The sequence below is a fragment of the Semicossyphus pulcher genome, unplaced genomic scaffold, assembly GCF_022749685.1.
Source record: "Semicossyphus pulcher isolate SPU_LCO1_2020_fin unplaced genomic scaffold, fSemPul1.0.p SCAF_6, whole genome shotgun sequence".
Taxonomy (NCBI): Eukaryota; Metazoa; Chordata; class Actinopteri; order Labriformes; family Labridae; genus Semicossyphus; species Semicossyphus pulcher.
The window spans coordinates 2,161,622-2,178,610 of NW_027211737.1; the positions used below are offsets into that span (position 1 = coordinate 2,161,622).

Consider the following 16,989-nt stretch of genomic DNA (forward strand, 5'->3'; position numbering starts at 1 on the left):
CAGCAGCAGTGTTTTGTTTTAACTCTAATAACTTTTATATATTCATCATAGCTTGTCATTTAAACAGACTGAGTGAAGCAGACAGCTGATAATTGCTCCTTTTAGTGCGGAAGTCAAACGCCCCCTTTTCTGTGAGCGTTCACAGAGCCTGGAGCAGAAAGCCTGGGTTAAGAGAGAAAGTTAATAACCACCTTCATGATACCCGTTATCTCTAACTGATGCTTGAGGCTTTGTTGAGTCAGCTTACCTAAAGAGAGCCTGGGTATGTTGAACTTGCTTTGCAGTATACCCCGCTGACATCATTAAAGTCTGTGAGGGTTCAGTGCTTAGGCTTTAGGGTGGTGATTGTGGCAGGGCCATGCAAGAAGCCTTAAAGTAACACTGGGCCTCATGCATGAAGCGACATAAGAATAAATGTTCTCTTATTTTGTTCATATCCATTGCTTTCTGGGATTCAACAATGTTTTCTTATTTTTGCTCTTCTCTTAGGTAAGAGACAATTTTACAATTGTTGGAGAGCACTCTTACCAAGTTAAGACAAAAAAGCCTCCGGTTTTCACAGTCCACAAATGTTTGTCCAATGCACGGAAATTTAAGTTTTAAAACTGAGAAACAAAAGAATTATAAAGATTGGGCTAAAGAGATCAAGTCAAGTGATCCAAATTAAGACTATAAAAACCCTTGGATGCTTGTGTGCTTATTATAAATAACACTATTTTTTCAGAGTGAATCGTAGAGTTGTCAGAGTTTTTCAATAAATAATCGTCAAACTTTGCTTTCATCCTTTCAAAACTGTCACTTCTTATACCTAATTAAGATGAGTGATTATCATAGTTCCTACCAATGCAAGACTCCACAGTTATTTAAGATATTATTAAACATTTCTTCCATGTGTCACACCATAGGACATTATGTCACACCTAAGGACAGAAACTATAGCTATTGAATTAAAGAGAAGTGAGAGGTGTTTTATATTTGAACAATTCTCAGACAGAAACTTACCATATGCACGTCATTGGCTTCACAGGAGACTTGAGTAATAAGAACTTTAACTGGGTCCTTGAATTCAATGAAGATGTCCATGGAATTGCCCGACTAAAAATAAGAATATGGTGTCACACCGTAGGACATAGGAACTGAAGACATTTTGTCACCAAAATCTATTCTTTTGGACATAAATGGATGAAAAAAAATTATTGCCAGTAACTAAAATAGACACTTAAAAATATGTCGGAGGTTTATAACAACATTTTCATGATTTTATTCTTAATTTTTAAAAAGGTGTAAATTATTGAACGATGCTAGACTCAGTGACACCATAGGACATTTCTGACATTTGGCCTAAAAATGTACAAAATGTAATAACAGCATTTGTCATCACAGCAGGTCCATGTAAAACACTAAAATGTTTACAGCATTTAAATGGACAAAAATACTAATTTTATTCATTTTTATAGTGTGACAGTGAAAATGCCAAAAACAACCTATAAATAAAATTAAACAACTGCTTTTTACTTAAAAAACTTCATAAACACTAAGTAAGTTGTGATATAAACACACACAGTCATCTCATTGAGCGTTACATGTTCCATTGCTCAATCAGTGCCACTATTGAGATATTCATTCCTGAGGACAGATCTGGTTATATTTGCACTACAATAAAACACTTGTAAGGAAACAAAATAGTCAATCAAATGTGATGTGCATCACAGTCACTATGTGAAACAAACAAGCTGACCTCATCTTTCTTTGAAGTAGAAAGCAGTCTTTGGGTATAGAGAATACAAGACATTAGTCAAATGTAGTTAAACTCCTTACTGAATCCAATTGACTAAAAAAGAAAAAAAAAACCCTTTGCAGTCATTCAAGCTGTCATTTTAAAGTGCAGGTCTGTACTTAAACCAGGTTTAACTAGACAAGAGCCTGTATTTCCCCATCAGAGATGTACATTACAGAAAAATGCTCTTACTAAAGCAAGAGTAGCAGCAGATTCAGTAAACTATGCACTTCTGACAAGTCTGAGCATTTTTTTTCTCACCAAGTGAACACTATGGCCTACAGCCTTGGGGAGCAGATGCTTTCCAAAAGAAAGTAGCACTTAAACACAATATTCTTCAGACTTTTGTATTCTTTTATGTGACCTTTTTTATTGTCCGGAATACATTCACTATTCAAGCCATCTCTATAGGCAGCAAACTTGGCACTTGCTAATCCAGCCAGTATTAGATGAAACACAAGCTTAGGCCATTAAAGATCTGAAACCATGAGTGATGCGCATAAGACGACAGCACTCATGCCTTATCTGTTATGGTAACTTTTTCTCCCACTAGTCTTTCCAGAAGTTCTTGTTCAATGCTACTCCAACAAGTATTTAATGGTGCACAAGCTTTCAGCAACAAAGACCTTGGTGGTATAAATACTACATATTTTTTTTAGATTTTTTTTTCTGTTAACAGTTCAACTCATTAATTCTCACAGAAGTAATGACCATTGTGAATAGCATTCTCCTTGACAGCCTCAGCTGTTCGCCTTTGATTAAAAACAAGTAAAACTTTTAACAGGTCATTTAAGCTGGCTTCTCTGCCCTCTTTCTCCACCCAAATATTCAACAATTCATGGATCTTGTCCTCATAGTGAAGATGCTCTTTGCTTTTGATCACATTGTCAGTAATCCCAAGGTGACGGAAGAATCTCTTGTGGTAGTCAACATCTATTTCTTCAAAATACTCAAAGCATTTCCTCAGAGACTCATCACCTGCAAACAAAGATACAAACCTTCAATGAAGCACCCTGAGCTTACACAAGTGTGTAGTTCAGTGTAGCATTTTGGAAAAACAAAGGTTGAATATTCACTTTTGCCAGATGAGCTGCACTGACTCATGTGTATTTGAGTAACATAGGGAGGGGTCTAAGGGGGTCATTTTAAGGGAAGTAATAACAATAAAAACAATTTACCATTCACAGGGACAAGCTTGGGAAATTCTTCATCTTCCTAAATGACAAGAGAGCAACAATCAGTCTGCTTCAATTCCTCATGTTGATTGCAGCTTGTTACATCCACATGTAGAAAAGAGACATTTGCAATGTATAAACAAGGGAGCTGTGTTAAACTGTTTCTGTGCACTTTGTCATTTAAGAAAACTAAAGAAGAAAAAACAGTGGCATAACTAAAGGTGTCCACTGTTAATAAAAGCATAACTTGATTGAAACAATTAGTTAGTTACAAGTAGTAAGCAGCTGAGAAGGAAGCAAGGATGGAAACAGGGTGGAAATGAGCTGCGGTCTCACCCTCCTGTGTGGCTGAGGAACCATGGGGCTGGCTCGGGGGGGGGATGTGGGAAATGCAGAGGAGGACAGGCCATTTAGACTGTGCTGAGAGTTACTCGCTGAGCTGTTTAGGCTTTCACACAACACTTTACGCTCATCCTCGCCAAAGAATATGGTTCTCACCACATGCCCGGACAGGATCAGACTTGAGCAGCTTGGCCTTTGGGTTTCTCTGTTGCTCCTTTCCTCAGTAAGACTGTTGGTAGTGTAATGCTGGAAAGAATGAGGAATGTTTGAACAGATATTTCTCACTTTAATTTGGAAAAAGGCGGTGTTGTTGTGTCTTGTTTTAATTAATCTGAGACCTGTCTGAAAAATATCACAGGTGACTTACCTGTCCAGCTTTTAGCCCAACAGGTTGATTTCTCTGAGAGTCTGTGGAGATAATGCGAGGACAGTTAGTTATAAAAACTGTAAAAAAAAAAATGTCAAAAGTTTACTCAAAGTATAATAACCCCGAAGATTTCTGTTTAAATAAATGTCTGATAAGTCACTATCCATCGCTGAATGAAGTAACACAAATGGCCCACTGATGAAAGCCTTTGCATTTGGAGTATCACGGACTGGGTGTCTGGTGTGACTTTCGCTGGAAAAAATCACAAGCGGCGCCTTGTTAGTGATGTGTTTTCCATCACCCAGCAGTGGTTGGTCTACCAGACAACTTCGTCATATTGCTGCTCCAGTGTGTTATTTTACTTGCTTTACACAACTGGGTGCGTCATTAACTTCATTGTTCACATACTTGTCTATGCACTACGCATGTTACTGGAGGATACCTCTAGACGGCACGCCAGATGTAACAGTCCCGAACTTATCTGTCAGCTATTTTGACAGGCATGCTTGTTGTTGTACAGTTGTAATGACACATCATACAGATCTGGGGTCTTATTTATAAAAGGGTGCGTAGAATCCATACGTACAGAGAAACCCCGGAAATGGCATACGCCAACAATAATTCAGATGTACAAAACCGTGCGCACGCACACCTGCACACAATGTTCCCTTTATAAATCACAATCCACCTGGAAATGTGCACACATAAATTAGCTTCTTATTCCGCCCTCTACACGCCCACATTACACCATAAATTATCTACCAAATACAGTGGCTTGCATAAGTATTCATACCCCTTGAACTTTTCCACATTTTGTCACGTTACGACCACAAACATAAATATATTTTATTGGAATTTTATGTGAAAGACCAACACAAAGTGGCACACAATTGTGAAGTGGAAAGAAAATTATACATGTTTTTAAATTTTTTTTACAAATAAAAAACTGAAAAGTGCAGTGTGCAAAAGTATTCAGCCCCCATTTCTCTGAGTGCAACCAATTGCCTTTAGAAGTTGCCTGATGATTGCTGAACGATCGAATGTTGACCTAATGACTAAAGAGAGTCCACCTGTGTGTAATCTAATCTTAGTACAAATACAGCTGTTCTCTGACAGCCTCAGAGGTTTGTTAAGAGAATATTGGGGAGCACACAGCATCATGAAGTCCAAGGAACACACCAGACAGGTCAGGGATAAGGTTGTGGAGAAGTTTAAAGCAGGGCTAGGCTATCAAAAGATTTCCCAAGCTTTGAACATCTCACAGAGCACTGTTCAATCCATCATCCGAAAATGGAAAGAGTATGGCACAACTGCAAACCTACCAAGACATGGCCATCCACCTAAACTTACAGGCCGAACAAGGAGAGCACTGATCAGAGATGCAGCCAAGATGCCCATGGTGACTCTGGACGAACTGCAGCGATCCACAGCTCAGGTGGGGGAATCTGTCCACCGGACAACTATTAGTCGTGCACTGCACAAATCTGGCCTTTATGGAAGAGTGGCAAGAAGAAAGCCATTGTTAAAAGAAACCATAAGAAGTCCTGTTTGCAGTTTGCCAGAAGCCATGTGGGGGACACAGCAAACATGTGGAAGAGGTGCTCTGGTCAGATGAGACCAAAATTGAACTTTTTGGCCTAAATGCAAAAAGCTATGTGTGGCGGAAAAGTAACACTGCACAACACTCTGAACACACCATCCCCACTGTCAAACATGGTGGTGGCAGCATCATGCTCTGGGGGTGCTTCTCTTCAGCAGGGACAGGGAAGATGGTCAGAGTTGATGGAAAGATGGATGGAGACAAATAAAGGGCAATCTTGGAAGAAAACCTGTTGGAGTCTGCAAAAGACTTGGGAGTGGGGCGGAGGTTCATCTTCCAGCAAGACAACGACTTTAAACATAAAGCCAGGGCTACAATAGAATGGTTTCAAATAAAACATATTCATGTGTTAGAATGGCCCAGTCAAAGTCCAGACCTAAATCCAATCGAGAATCTGTGGCAATGTCTGAAAACTGCCGTTCACAAACGCTCTCCAGCTAATCTGACTGAGCCTGAGCTGTTTTGCAAAGAAGAATGGGCAAAAATTTCAGTCTCCAGACGTGCAAAGCTGGTAGAGACATACCCCAAAAGACTTGCAACTGTAATTGCAGCAAAAGGCGGTTCCACAAAGTATTGTCAGGGGGGCTGAATACTTTTGCACACTGCACTTTTCAACTTCCTGGAAAAGTTACAAATAAAGTTAAAAAAAACAACAAAAAAAACAACGGCCCGGAAACACTTCAAAATAAAAGCATTGTGCACAAAAGAGGGGAGTCAGAATTCCAGATCGGGCTTTTACTTTGAAAAAGCATACCAGAAGTGTTGACGTACTTTACTCTCTATGCCTGTGACTTTTGCTACAGGAAGAGATGTTAATATTGTGGTCGGATATCAGTAGGATCATGTGTAAATTAGACGTAAGGGGGGGGTCACACCAGCCTTGTTTAGTCAAATTGATTCGAACCCTGGAGCGTTTGTCCCCTCGGTGCGGTTCATTTGGGTTGGTGTGAACGCCGGAATCCAACTTGAACTGGTGCAGACCAAACAACCGGACCAGGGTCTGCTAAAAAAAGACAGGTCTCGGTCTGTTTCCAAACGACCCACGGTCCGGTTTGATTCTGGTGTGAACATAAACAGACTTAAAGAAGGACCATATACAGGAGGTAAACCAAAAACACTGCGCATTGTGTGTCGTTAACGGGTGCTGACACTGGCAGAGACAGACACGCAGCCAGGCAGCAAGATGAGTAGAGGACAGACATGGGGGAGCGACGGGGAAATAAAATTATGGGCTGACCAAACAATTTCACAAATGCTTGCGTAAAACGCACAGGAATAGCGAGGTATTCAAACTGTTCAGTGAAAAAAAAAGGAGAATGGAACTGATAGTTCTGTGGAACAGTGTCGGTTAAAAGTACAAAAAAACTAATTTAAGTCCGCGATCGTGTTGAGTGTGATTGAGGAGTGAGCTCTCGGTCTTTGTTTACTTTAGGGAGTTAACCCTAATAAAAACTCTGTGAATTCAGTTAGAAAATCACAGTATGTGCCAGGAGGGCGGTATACTATCACAAATAAAACAGGCTGTAAAGTTTTCCAAGCTGGGTGTGAAAAACTCAGAACAAGGCTTTCAAAAGAGCTGAAACTAAGTTTTGGTCTAGGGTTGATTAGAAGACTAGAACTGAAGATAGCTGCCACTCCACCACCTCGACCAGTGTCTCGAGGAGTATGAGTATTAAGATGACTGGGAGGAGTGGATTCATTTAAGCTGACATATTCTTCCTGACACAGCCAAGTCTCAGTTAAAGAGAGTAAATCAATATGATAATCTGATATCAGATCGTTCACTAATAGAGCTTTAGATGACAGGGATCTGATATTTAACAGACCACATTTAATTCTCATATTTTTTGGCATAACTTGAGTTGTTTTAATTTTAATAAATTTTTTGCGATTCACTCCTTTTTTATTTAAGTTTGAATTAACTGTAACAAAAGGCCTGGGTTGGGGGGCAGACACAGTCTCTATAACATGAACATTGTGGCTGGGAAACTGCTCACAGGGAAGCTCAGAGGAGTGTGTAGGACTACAGCTCTGCCTCCTGGTCTCAACCATAGACTGTATAAATAATGGACGTAGTCTCAGTGACGTCACCCATTGGTTTCTGAAGAAGCGTTTGGAAGCCCGAATTGCGCCGCCGCTGGGGGTCGCCATATTGGAAATGCCAGAGACGGCTAATCCAGAGACGGGCAAAGAGGCGGAGCACGACCGAGCTACAGCCTATGGCTGAGCTCTATGGGCGGGCCGCATGAATCAGCCAGCTACGGCTATGAAGCTAGGCTATATGCTCCTCAGCGTAGTTAGCGGTTATTAGCCATAGACTGTTTAAATAATGAATGAGCTGGTTTGACTTTGCCAGGAGGACATTCTGCCGGTGACTGCAGGTGTTTAGTTATCAGACTAAAGAAGTAGCAGACTCGCTGCTCGCTCGCCCGGTGAGAGAGCGGCAAGCCGACACGTAATGGGAAACGTAAAAGAACCGGTCTCTTCATCACTACGGTCTGCTGTAATCTCCCCGGGGAAACGCCAACAACTCCTGACTCCTATTTACTGACCGACGATTCAATAAATAAACACTGCACAGGCTAACAAGCAGCTAAAGCCAGCACAGTATACCTGCTACTTAGTGCTAAAAATATATATCAATACAATAACACTAACATTTAACTCACCGAAAAGCTGGAGCTCAGACTTCTTGCACAGCCATAAAGTTCCATAAATCCCACAGAGAGATTATTTGTCCAAACTTTGAATGAAAAAATCCCCAAAAGTCTCCAACAACACAAACAGGTGAAGTTAAGCTCAGTGTCTGTGTCTGTGTTGACGTCTAGCAGACAGCCAGCAGGATCCACCTGTCAATCAAGTGATCCGGCCCCTATGATTTAAGGCTTAATATAATTAAAACAAGCGTGTTATAAAAAAATCCCCCCCCCCTACAGTTATCTTGAACAATAAAATTAGCTATTTATAACAAAACCGTTTTTTGTTCCAGGCTGTAAACATGTTTATTTCTGCTGTAAAAATCCCACCAATTCCCACCTGCTGTAATGTTATTACGTACGTCTAAAGGGATTTTTCTGGAGCCAGCCTCAAGTGGCCACTCGAGGAACTGCAGTTTTTTGCACTTCCACATTGGCTTCATTTTTCAACACCGGAGGTTGCCGCTTGGTCTCAACTCTGGCTTGTTAGGTTAAACGACTAAAAAACTGAAGCCATATTACGACACAAAAGAGCTGCACCATCCAAAGTGGGATGAATGAGACTCTGCCAGTCAGACCAGGCTTTCCCCAGAATGTCTGCCAGTTATCTATAAAGCCCACATCGTGTGCTGGACACCACCTCGACAGCAAGTATATCTTCAACAGTTTGTGCTGAATTGGGTGGAGTTTACCAACAGCATGATACATCTTGTGTGTTTTACTGTACAATGCAACAACTGAAGACAGTTGAGATGAAAAAGTCTGTTACATGGTAAATGAAAATACAATTTATTTTTTAAATGTACCACATGGGGGCCAAACGGGCAACCTCACCCTCAACTTTAATTGAACAGCTTCTCTGAGCCTAAGGAAAATTAATTTAGCAAAAAGTGGTAGTGTGGAACCATCTCGTCTGAAGGGACAAAAAGGTCATTTCTAAATAATGCACTGCAGTAGAGGACTGCACTGGGATTGGGACCCAACGCAGGTTTGTGGGACCGGGCGGTTTAAACTTTGCTGCGTTTGGGAGCTGGTGGTCAAAAAATAAAAAGTGGGATTTTCCCGGGATGAAAATTGTAGAAAATAGTCCCTTTATGTAAATGATCAGACTGTCTGAAATAACCTGGTTTATTAAGAATAAATACCAGGTGAACAGATTGCTCACAAGTCCTCTTCAACTACATGACTGTACAGGATTCAATTAAATTCCTTTTTTGCACCCAATTTATTGATGTAACAACCATTCAAGCAATCCCACTGCCCAGCAGAAACAGGAGCGATGCTGTGTACGTTTACGTGCGAGGCACAGCAGCTTAGCTTACTTATTTAAATCTCAAGATGGACAGGATCTTATGTTTGTTAAAGTACTGTGTGCTGACCATCAAAGAAAGGTCGGCTGCATATTATGTTTTACTTATTGTTGCTGCTGGATCACACATATTCTCCAGTGCGTAATGGACATTGGACAGTGTATTAATATCTGTGGGCACGATAGTAGTTGCCAATGGTAGTTATGTTTGAGGTTTATAATAAATGTACCTCTCAGATCTGTATGTGAGTGTGTGTCTGTTTCTGCATGTATTAGAGGGAGTGCGAATCAGAATGAGCGTGCATGATGGAGAGCTTGGTGTCTCTGGCTGTTCTTGGTCCATGCGGGGCTCCAGCAGGAATCTCCCTGAGGTGAAGCAGGCGTGTGTTGAGGAAGCAGTGAGCTTTTCCTCATCTCCTGTCATCACCTGTGTATGCGCATTGCGCCTCTCTTTATTAATACTACTAAACAATAAAATAACATTTATTCACTGCAGGAAGGACGGGAGAAGACACACAATCAGTGAAACTCTATTGTGCGCGTGGGAATGCTCAGAATCTTGGGGGGGGGGGGGGGGGGGGAGTGGAAACACTTTGCGGGAGCGGGCGGTAATGGTCAGTAATGGTAAGAAATCAAACGGGAGCGGGATTAAGAAAACAGTCCCACGCAGGGCTCTACATTGCAGTATTAAAATACAGCCATAGCTGTCAGCTAGTGATGGAGGACAACTAACTTTTCCCTTCATGTGTTATCATCATATTCCCAGAAATGGAGATAAATATAAGAGTTGAGGTTGAGAGTGGAAGAGTAAAGGAGTTCAAGGCAAAGGTTTAGCAGTCCCTACGTGCCCACATGGGAAAAGCGTTTTCATTTCATTTAAAGAGTAAGAATAGGCCTATGTGTTGAAAAAAAACTGCATACCTATCATGCCAAGTTTTCCAATATTTTCTGCATGCAGTGGATCTTTAAAATACCTGTTTAAATATTTTGTTAAAACCTAAAATGTTTTTACTTTGACAACCGTGTGGTTCTATATTGACTTAAAGTAAAGTTGTATAATGCATTTTATTGCAATTGCAATGATTTTACATATTTCTCAACTAGTTTTGATCACTATTTTACTAAAGATAGTGCTTTATCTTGTTTTTATTGTGTTTTTCTATTTTCACTTACCTGTTGCTCTGCAACGTCTCCACAGGCACACAACAAATACAACAAGTACCCCAGTTCCAAGCAGTGAAAGTGCAATCACAGAAGTCATTTCTGGTTTGTAAAAAAACAAAAAAACAACATTAGTTCCATAGTGAGGTAACAATATAATAACAATAAGGAACAATTTTACAGTATAGAGCTAACTCTATTGAGCCAAGTTTGCATTATTCGGTGCATTAGTGTAAGAAAAAGCCATGCATGTCTCAATTGATAACTGGTGTGTTCATACAGTCAAAGTTTTTCAGCGGGCAAACTCTTGGTCTGAAGGGTGTACCTGAGGCAGAGCTGGGGTTGGGCTGGGTTTTCTTGCAGTCTGTGTTGGAGGTTGAAGTGCAGTTCCTCACCGTTTCCTCATCTTTTTCACATCTAGTTTGGATGCAGGCAAACAAGTTATTTTTAAGCTGAAATAATTAAAATGACTGAGGCTGTGTCCATTTGAAAAAGTTATTACATAAAAAATGGATTATCCAATCATCTCTCACTTTAAATGAACAAAGCATTGGGTGTGTTCTCCATTTGCATTGACTCACCTCGAACACTTCTTACACACCTCACATGCTTGGTCAGGAGCACAAAATCTTCCCGATCTGCACTGACATTCAGTGTTTTGCGTGTGAGTACATGGCCTTGCGATTTCTTGATCTGAGAAAATAACAGGAAAGAGATCTTGTTAAGTCTGAGTTTATGCTTGCACCAATTTGGAAAGGTTGATTTATTTTCCTTTAACAAAAATAATGAATTACCTGAGCGACACTGAGTGCACTTGAAACACTGCTTCAGTCCGTTTGAGTGCTCGAGGTATGTTCCATCCTCACATTCCTCACACATTCCCTTCTCTCCTCCAGTCGTACATGGAGATACCATACGGTAACCTAACAAGCATACAGACAAACACACAGGCAAAACATCTTTATACATTCAATTTAAGAATCCTGTTTCTGTAGCTGAATAATATCCCACCATAATCAAGCTCAGCCTGCTCCATGAAGATGAAGGATTTCAGTTTGTGACAGAGCTTAAATCACAGTGGACTAAGTCTCCATGTGGCTTACCAGCTGGACAGTTTAAACAACAGATGTTGCTGTTCAGGTACTCCTGAACACCGCAGTGGATGTCCCTCCGTGTCTTACTGGCACCCAAGTCAAGGCCAGACGGTGGGAATGTGCCCGTGAGTTTGACAGGACACATAAATACCAAAAAAACCTTAATGGAAAAAAAAAGAAGAGAAATGGAAGGCTTAAAATGGATGTATTAATTGAGTGGAAGACAATGATAAGCAACAATTTCAATAATTGCTCATATTAACAAGTTTTTATACCAGAACGAATACATTTCACAGGCTTTAGCTCTGAAATCTTTATGGGCCAGTTTAACAGAGAAAGCTTAGCCTTGTCCCAGACTTAAATGTTTGAGCTGTCATAACTCAAAGTGGCTTGCACAGACTTATCTTAAAATAGTCATATATAACAATAATAATAGACTTAGCCTGTTCTGGATTAAACTAAGCTGATTGCAAGAGGAAAGGTTAGATATACTCTAGGACTAAATTGAAGCTAATATTTCAAAGAGGCAGGTTTAACTTCAGCTTAGTCCTGTTTGTGAAGAAGCATGAAGACCAACATGCACTACAGAGGCCAGCCAGGCAAGTACTTGTGGGTGAGTGTTATCGGAGTGCTGCACAACTACCTGAAGCAGCGCTGCTGTCCGGATCCTTCAATGGAAAATCAGGATCAAGCAGATGTGCCCATGGCTGAGGCCAGCAATGACCAACAAGGACTCATACTTAACCTAATGAGGCTTAACCCTGGTGTTCTCTTTTAGGCTTACTTACCTTACTCCAGGACTCCATAGTCACAGACTAACTAAGCTAAACTTAGGCCACGTCCATGAAAGCCACTTAAATTTCCTGGTTTAACTAGTACACATTAAGGCCTACTCCTGGCTTAATCAAAGCCTGGTTTGTGAAACTGGCCCTATATTTGTCTTTTTTTTCCCATGGAATCTTTTGGGATTTTGGACTAGTGTTCAGACATAACAAGACATTTAAATATCAACCAGCTGCTTTGGTTTTGTAGGCATTTTTCTCAAAATAATAATTGAATATAGGCATTTTACAAACCAAATTATTAATCAAGCATAACATTGGCTTATATGTTAAGCTGTGGTGGGCCTGATCTCCAACAATGATAAGAAGGCCTACCAGTCGGAGATCACCCACCTGGAGAACTGGTGCCAGGAGAACAACCTCATGCTGATCATCAGTAAAACTAAAAGAGGTGATAGTGGACTTCACCAGGAAGCAGCAGAGGGACTACCCTCCACTCAGGATCAACAGAAGCCAGGTAGATCATGTTGACCCCTCTAAATACCTTGGGACCTGTCCTGGACCCGCCACAGGGCTCGAGACTAATGTCGTCCCCTCTACGATAGACAACGTCTAAAGGGATTTTTGTTTTTATGTATGTAGGCTAGGCTATAACTAGGTTATAATAGGTTATAACTATAATGACAATAATAAAAATAACTATAATAATAAATATAATATAATAACTATAATGAATTATAACTATAATGTTATAACTATCGCTTAGCAATAGCAAATTAAGAATTGACCCGTGCCAACTACAGTCAACACTTTGACATGGCTTTGACTGAAGCTGAACACTCTGCCGTTAAGCTAGCGCTAATGGGAGAGGGGTCTTCCTGTGATTTCGAAAAAAGTTTTATTTCTGATGGAAACGTTAAAAGCATTGAGTTACAACTGCTATGTAGTTTTTTCATTATGTCCTGCCTCCTGTACCCCTCGCCTAAAGCAGAGTTTATTTCCATAAAGCGAGAGCGCGACTGACACGACAATCTCCCGTTGTGTGCTATAATGGTGAAAGTGAAACTCTGGAAATTGTCCCGACCTGATTCTCCAGACATTATAAGCTAGCGAAGCTTTTTGGAAGACGACAGTCTTTTCTCCACCAGGAAACCTGCAGCAGAGCGCTGAGGAGCTCTTCATCCCCGCGTTTGTTTTTGATTTCTGTCTTTGACAATACCTTGACAAAAGGTCCCCACTCAAACTGCCGCTGCATGAAAACGTCAGCAATGGCACCAGCGCCTATCTGAAAAGCTAATTATTAATATGGTGCCAATGTTATGCCAATCAACTAATTGTTTCAGCTTATCTTGTACATTTTCTGTGTAAAAATCTTAATTTGTAACTAATTTTATCAATGTAGTAAAACACTTTCCTCCCCTTCTTCAAAAGTTGTATGGAATCATTTTTTAACCAGTTTTGTAAATTGGGTTTTAATTTACTCTTGTAAATTTATAACATACATTTTTACCAAATGATCAGAAATACATAGATTTCTGCCAAATAAGGTAACACAGACTTATTGCCTTTATTGTATGCAGATCGATTACGCTGTCGTGCGTCGCAACCCCCCCAAAGGCCCATTCTGAGCCAGAAAAACTTTTTAATTTTGTTTTAAACCTATTTCTTTGAATGTAGCAAAATAAATAATTATTATTCATTTTCTCAATATTTAATGTTGTTTTTATTATGCCACTAATAACTAACACATTTGGATCAGAATATCAAAGTAAAGAAAGAACAATTAGATTTATGGATGGGTGACTAACACTTTGGTATGGTTTAAGTTGTTTTTCGGGACGGTTCCGGGAGTGTGGTGAAAAAAGTTAGTCTGGAGTCCTGGTTGTTTTCTTGGTCAAGCGAACCATCAGAAGCACCTTCCCAAATCTGCAGGACATCTACCACAAGCGATGCAGGAAAAAGGCAATACAGATCCCTGGGGAGCACAGAAATCCAGACAGAACAGAACAGAACAGAGTCTCCTGCCTTCTGCCATTAGGCAGGCGTTATCGCAGCAAGAGGGCTGAGACTGAGAGGATGAGGAGAAGCTTCTTTCCTCAAGCCATCAGACTGTTAAATCAGCCATTCCAGCACACAGCATATTAGATTTTTGTTTACAGCCTATATCCCCCCTTGCAATTTGCACTGGCACTTTTATTAAATGCACTACTGGCACAACTACTCCCGTGTACATTGCACAACACATGTAGGTATTCTTTAACATATACATCTTGTTTTTCCTACTCTATATTTTTATATTTCACATTTTATGGTACTTTTTAGAGAGTATTTTGTATTTTATATAAATAAATGTCTTCCTTGCAGTTCACTACACATTGCATGTATAACTGTGTTTGTATGTGACCAATAAAAATTTGAATTTGAAATGTGGTTCTGTTGTAGATCCTAGAAACATTTGGATTGTTGGTCACTACTGGTCGATATTTGATGTACCTTGACCCATTTTTGACATTTTAAAGATAAATTGCCTATCAAGAGAAAAATCAGCAGATTCGCATTTAATGAAAATAATTGTTAGTTCAAGCCTTAACCATCTGGTTTTGTTTCTTTTTGCTTTGGTTATTGTATTTTTTTAAGGTGCTACACATCCCTTTGTAATTTGCTTAAGGATTGCTAAAATACTTGATCCTGTCAAATATGATAAACAATACTGCTTACATGAGAGAGGCTTTTAAAAGTCTCCACTATTTCAATCTTAAATATTCAAGTATTTGAGCCTATACCGAGTCATAGTACACACATCATGTCCTGTGAGTGGAACTTGTACGTTCAGTCCACTCACAAGAATTGTCCTGTTTTAAAAGAAATACCCAGCAAAGTCAAAACACCAAATCACAAAGAGAAAATATTAGTATGTTTAACAATAACCCTTAAACAAACACCCTTCGCTGATGTAAGGCTGCCATCTCAAACCTACAATTCTTTCAAGAAATGACACAAATTCGTGTCAGCTGAACACAGACACAATGCGTCCACACAGTCAGTACCTGGCCAGGTTAAAATGACCAAATACGGCAATCATACAGAGACTAGATTCCAATCCACACCCATTAATTCCTGGCACTGTATCCAAGCTGCCCTAAGCTACTTTCGTATATGATTGTATGCAGGGGCATCTTCCCAAAAACAGGTGCCACTCAAACGCAAAACACACGCCTACTCCAGTGCGCATTTGGTATTTCCGGAATTAACTTCTACTGTCGTCTATATCTAATTTAATTGGTAGTTAAAAATCTATTCAATAATGATACTGAAATAATTGTTAAATGGCTGTTAGACATGGCGTAAGTGAAAAATCCAAACCTCCCTACAAAACAATTAAAGGCAACTGTGTTAAACCACGTAGCCTACAAATACACGAAATTTCAATTACAATACTGAGACACGATCTTGAACCTAAATACGCTTATAATCGTAATGTATATGAGCCACAAATCAGCACTTCATTTTGAAAATCTCTTGTAGGGTACTGCTTCACGTGATCGCTTCGGCTGGCCGAATACAGGTGATGAAAAGAAACTTTGGAGCAGCGCACTGTCGTGGTTAAGACAAAAAGAGTTTAAAGTTTCCTCCTGAACGCGAGGAATTTCGCACCTGGGCTCAGACGGGGTGAGACTTTGACAGAAAAGACTGAGAATGGGCTTATGTAGACACAAACGCATGAAGCGGAAAATGCCTGTCTATTTTTTTAAATTCCATTTCTCTACGTGAAACGTATGCTACTGATGAACTTTTGACACAACGGCGCAATACTTGCCACTTCAGTTTTCACACGATACAAAATAACCCTCTTACTTTGGAGAAAATACATGGTTGCCTATACAAACCGACTGAGAGTTAACCAAAGATGAAAGCTCGGATGTGCTCGATTAATGACGACTCAAAACAACATTTATGTATTATGTTTCCCGATTTGCCGTTCAGGAAATGCAATGCTCATGGGAGCGAAACAAAAGTCTCTCAGTAACACAGTTACTATCAAACAGTGGACAGATCAGAGGGAAACTTTTTAAAGACACTTACCATATATTGTAAGAACTTGGCCATGCTTCAGTAGAAAAGTCAAAATCCACAGACTTAAATGATTCATTCCAAAACGTATTGATATGTTTAGTGTACAAATTGCTTCTACAGGCAGTATACGTGCTTAACGCAGGTGGGACAACGTTCAGCTAATGACAATGACGTATCGGCTGGGCGGGGCCACACCATCTGCCCTTCATGGGGTTGACAAACAAATCACACAGCATCGATGTGAAAAGTACATTGTCGAATACTTTCTATAAAAAAGTAGGCTATGTAACAGCAAGAAAGTCCTGCAATGACAAGCCTACTTATGCATAAGTTTTATCAACAAAATGTATTTCCTCTCCATGTAGTTTATCCAGAGTAAATATAACTTTCCCTCTTGAAGATTGATTAAACATGAGTCATAAATTGTAACATATTACATTATTATATTTTTTATAGTCATGCGGTAATTTGACAGCTAAACCTGGGCCTTCAAGGTCTAGGTACATATTAAACCACATTATTCACTGTTGGGAAGTTAGTCCAGCAATTCTCAGTTTTAAGTTTTATTTTGGTAAATTGATTTATTTTTGATCAGAAGGATTCAGGTAATGT

The 16,989-nt window shown here is 39.9% G+C and overlaps 1 protein-coding gene across 3 annotated transcripts; it reads right to left on the reverse strand.

The window, feature by feature from the left end:
- Positions 1-1,287: 1,287 nt before the first annotated feature.
- hdr (hematopoietic death receptor) lies at positions 1,288-16,498 on the reverse strand. Of its 3 annotated transcripts, XM_069682971.1 has the most exons (11): positions 16,387-16,498; positions 14,112-14,278; positions 11,531-11,681; positions 11,222-11,350; positions 11,009-11,120; positions 10,753-10,844; positions 10,440-10,529; positions 3,662-3,702; positions 3,289-3,540; positions 2,956-2,992; positions 1,288-2,755 (listed from the first exon to the last, which is right to left on the reverse strand). In XM_069682971.1, the coding sequence occupies exons 3-11, from the start codon at positions 11,664-11,666 to the stop codon at positions 2,466-2,468; spliced, it is 1,179 nt and encodes a 392-aa protein (XP_069539072.1). In that variant the 5' UTR covers positions 11,667-11,681; positions 14,112-14,278; positions 16,387-16,498; the 3' UTR covers positions 1,288-2,465. The 3 variants fall into 3 exon arrangements, with proteins under 3 accessions (XP_069539072.1, XP_069539070.1, XP_069539071.1); XM_069682969.1 differs by lacking the exon at positions 14,112-14,278 and having other exon boundaries at positions 3,451-3,540; XM_069682970.1 differs by lacking the exon at positions 14,112-14,278.
- Between the last annotated feature and the right edge of the window lie 491 nt (positions 16,499-16,989).

Bases quoted from the DNA above. Each gene is read 5' to 3' on its own strand.
- hdr (XM_069682970.1), bottom strand. From the start codon at position 16,410: ATGGCCAAGTTCTTACAATATATG. The intron at 11,682-16,386 runs GTAAGTGTCTTT...TTTTCCATTAAG, and splicing joins CCAAGTTCTTACAATATATG to GTTTTTTTGGTATTTATGTG. The intron at 10,530-10,752 runs GTACACCCTTCA...TTTACAAACCAG, and splicing joins CAACCCCAGCTCTGCCTCAG to AAATGACTTCTGTGATTGCA.